The sequence below is a fragment of the Heloderma suspectum genome, chromosome 2, assembly GCF_057233095.1.
Source record: "Heloderma suspectum isolate Gila_16-S chromosome 2, 16-S_ref, whole genome shotgun sequence".
Taxonomy (NCBI): Eukaryota; Metazoa; Chordata; class Lepidosauria; order Squamata; family Helodermatidae; genus Heloderma; species Heloderma suspectum.
The window spans coordinates 357,751,559-357,754,195 of NC_139459.1; the positions used below are offsets into that span (position 1 = coordinate 357,751,559).

At 45.8% G+C, this 2,637-nt stretch overlaps 1 protein-coding gene across 1 annotated transcript; it reads left to right on the forward strand.

Moving 5' to 3' along the window:
* The first annotated feature begins 752 nt into the window (after window positions 1–752).
* On the forward strand, window positions 753–1,691 carry LOC146355545 (vomeronasal type-2 receptor 26-like). Its single transcript, XM_084832578.1, has one exon. The coding sequence runs from the start codon at window positions 753–755 to the stop codon at window positions 1,689–1,691; it is 939 nt and encodes a 312-aa protein (XP_084688704.1).
* The last annotated feature ends 946 nt before the right edge of the window (window positions 1,692–2,637 follow it).

Consider the following 2,637-nt stretch of genomic DNA (forward strand, 5'->3'; position numbering starts at 1 on the left):
AGAAATGGCCTCTGGGAATGACCTGGAGATAAATGGGTGGTAGGATGGAGTTCAGCAGGACCCACCTGCGCTTCCCTTCTGGAATTTAAAATTTCAGGCACATCCTCAGGGCTGGCCCAAGACATTTTGCTGCTTGAGACAGAGCATGTGGCACCTCTAACTCTTTGTCAGAATCAAGCACCTCTCCTTCTCCCTGGAAGTAAAAATACAACAATAATAAATTAAACTCAGTTTGCTGCCATTTTCTGATACCTCAAATCAGCTGCTTGAGGAGCTACCTCACTTTGCCTAATAGTAGGGCTGGCTCTGCCCACCCTCTGCTTTGCATGTGAATGAGACAGACACGAGCATAAAGATGCCATCAGGTGTCATTTTGGCCCTACTAGGATTGATAGGGGGTTCCAGACCAGAAGAGAATTGGAGCCTGATGAATCAAGAAATCCCTTTTGCAACAACTATTCCTGAGAAAGATCCTGCAATGTTGGACTTTGCTTGGACTGGAAAGATGAGAGTTCAGATCCTTATTCAGCTAAGGTTTTGCTGGGTGATCGTAAGCACACATATTGTTATATGTGCCCCCACTTCCCCATGTGGAGAGATGTTCCAGGATGCAGTGATCCAGCCCCCTGGAACAATAACTCCGCACTGTGATCTTGAAGACAAACTTGCAGCCCTGTTAAAAGTAATCAATCCTATTACAATTATCTTTTGTGGAATGCAATAGACCATGGACTATAAGATAGGTGTTAGAAATGCTGAAGTTACTCTTGTGTTTTTCAGATGCAGACCATTGCAACAAGTGTCCAGATGATGAGTATTCAAATAAGGATCGAGATCACTGTGTTGCTAAGGTTATAAGCTTCTTATCCTACGAAGAACCTTTGGGGATCACCCTTGCTCTCTTTGCCCTATTCTTGTCCTTAACCACTGGTTTTGTTTTAGGAATCTTCCTTAAATACCAAGAAACTGCAGTAGTCAAAGCCAACAACTGTGACCTCACCTACATGCTCCTTGTCTCCCTCCTGCTTTCCTTCTTGTCCTCCTTTCTATTCATTGGTCAGCCCCAGAGGGTGACCTGCCTTCTCCGACAAACTGTCTTCAGCAGCATCTTCTCACTTGCTGTCTCTTCTTTGTTGGCAAAAACTGTCACGGTGGTGGTGGCATTTATGGCCACAAAGCCAGGGAACAGGATGAGGAAGTGGCTGGGGAAGAGTTTGGCAAACTGCATTGTAATTTCTTGTTCTAGTGCCCAAATGGGCATCTGCATTATATGGCTGGGAATCTTTCCCCCATTCCCAGACTCTGACATGCACTCCCAGCCTGGGCAGATCATCTTGCAATGTAATGAAGGGTCTGCCATCATGTTTTACACCGCCCTTGGCTACATGGGCTTTCTGGCTGCCATTTGTTTCATGGTGGCTTTCCTAGCCAGGAAGCTGCCTGGGGCATTCAACGAAGCCAAGTTGATCACCTTCAGCATGTTGGTGTTTTGCAGTGTTTGGGTGTCCTTTGTGCCAGCCTACCTGAGCACCAAAGGGAAATATATTGTAGCTGTGCAGGTCTTCTCTATTCTGTCCTCCAGTGTAGGATTACTGGGTTGCATCTTCATCCCCAAATGCTACATTATTTTACTGAGGCCTGAGCTGAACACAAAGGAACACCTAATGATGAAAACTAAAGATGGCTCCTAACTCTTCATATTGTTGTTGTTTATTCGGTCAGTCACTTCCAACTCTTCATGACTTCATGGACCAGCCCACACCAGAGCTTCCTGTCGGCTGTCGCCACCCCCAGCTCCCCCAGGGTCAAGTCTGTCACCTCCAGAATATCATCCATCCATCTTGCCCTTGGTCGGCCCCTCTTCCTTTTGCCTTCCACTTTCCCTAGCATCAGCATCTTCTCCAGGGTATCCTGTCTTCTCATGATGTGGCCAAAGTACTTCAGTTTTGCCTTTAATATCATTCCCTCAAGTGAGCAGTCTGGCTTTATTTCCTGGAGTATGGACTGGTTTGGTCTTCTTGCAGTCCAAGGCACTCTCAGAATTTTCCTCCAGCACCACAATTCAAAAGCATCTATCTTCCTTCGCTCAGCCTTCCTTATGATCCAGCTCTCGCAGCCATAGGTTACTATGGGGAATACCATTGCTTTCACTATGCGGACCTTTGTTGTCAGTGTGATGTCTGTGCTCTTCACTATTTTATCAAGATTTGTCATTGCTCTCCTCCCAAGAAGTAAACGTCTTCTGATTTCCTGGCTGCAGTCAGCATCTGCAATAATCTTTGCACCTAGAAAGACAAAGAAAGTGACAGAGAAAGTCTGTCACTGCCTCCACGTTTTCTCCCTCTATTTGCCAGTTATCAATCCAGCTGGTTGCCATAATCTTGGTTTTTTTTAGGTTTAACTGCAACACAGATTTTGCATTTTCTTCTTTCACCTTCATCATGAGGTTCCTCAGCTCCTCCTCGCTTTCAGCCATCAAAGTGGTATCATCTGCATATCAGAGATTGTTAATGTTTCTTCCAGCGATTTTAACTCCAGCCTTGGCTTCATCAAGCCCAGCACGTCGCATGATGTGTTCTGCGTACAGGTTGAATAGTTAGGGTGAGAGTATACAGCCCTGCCGTACTCCTTTCCCAA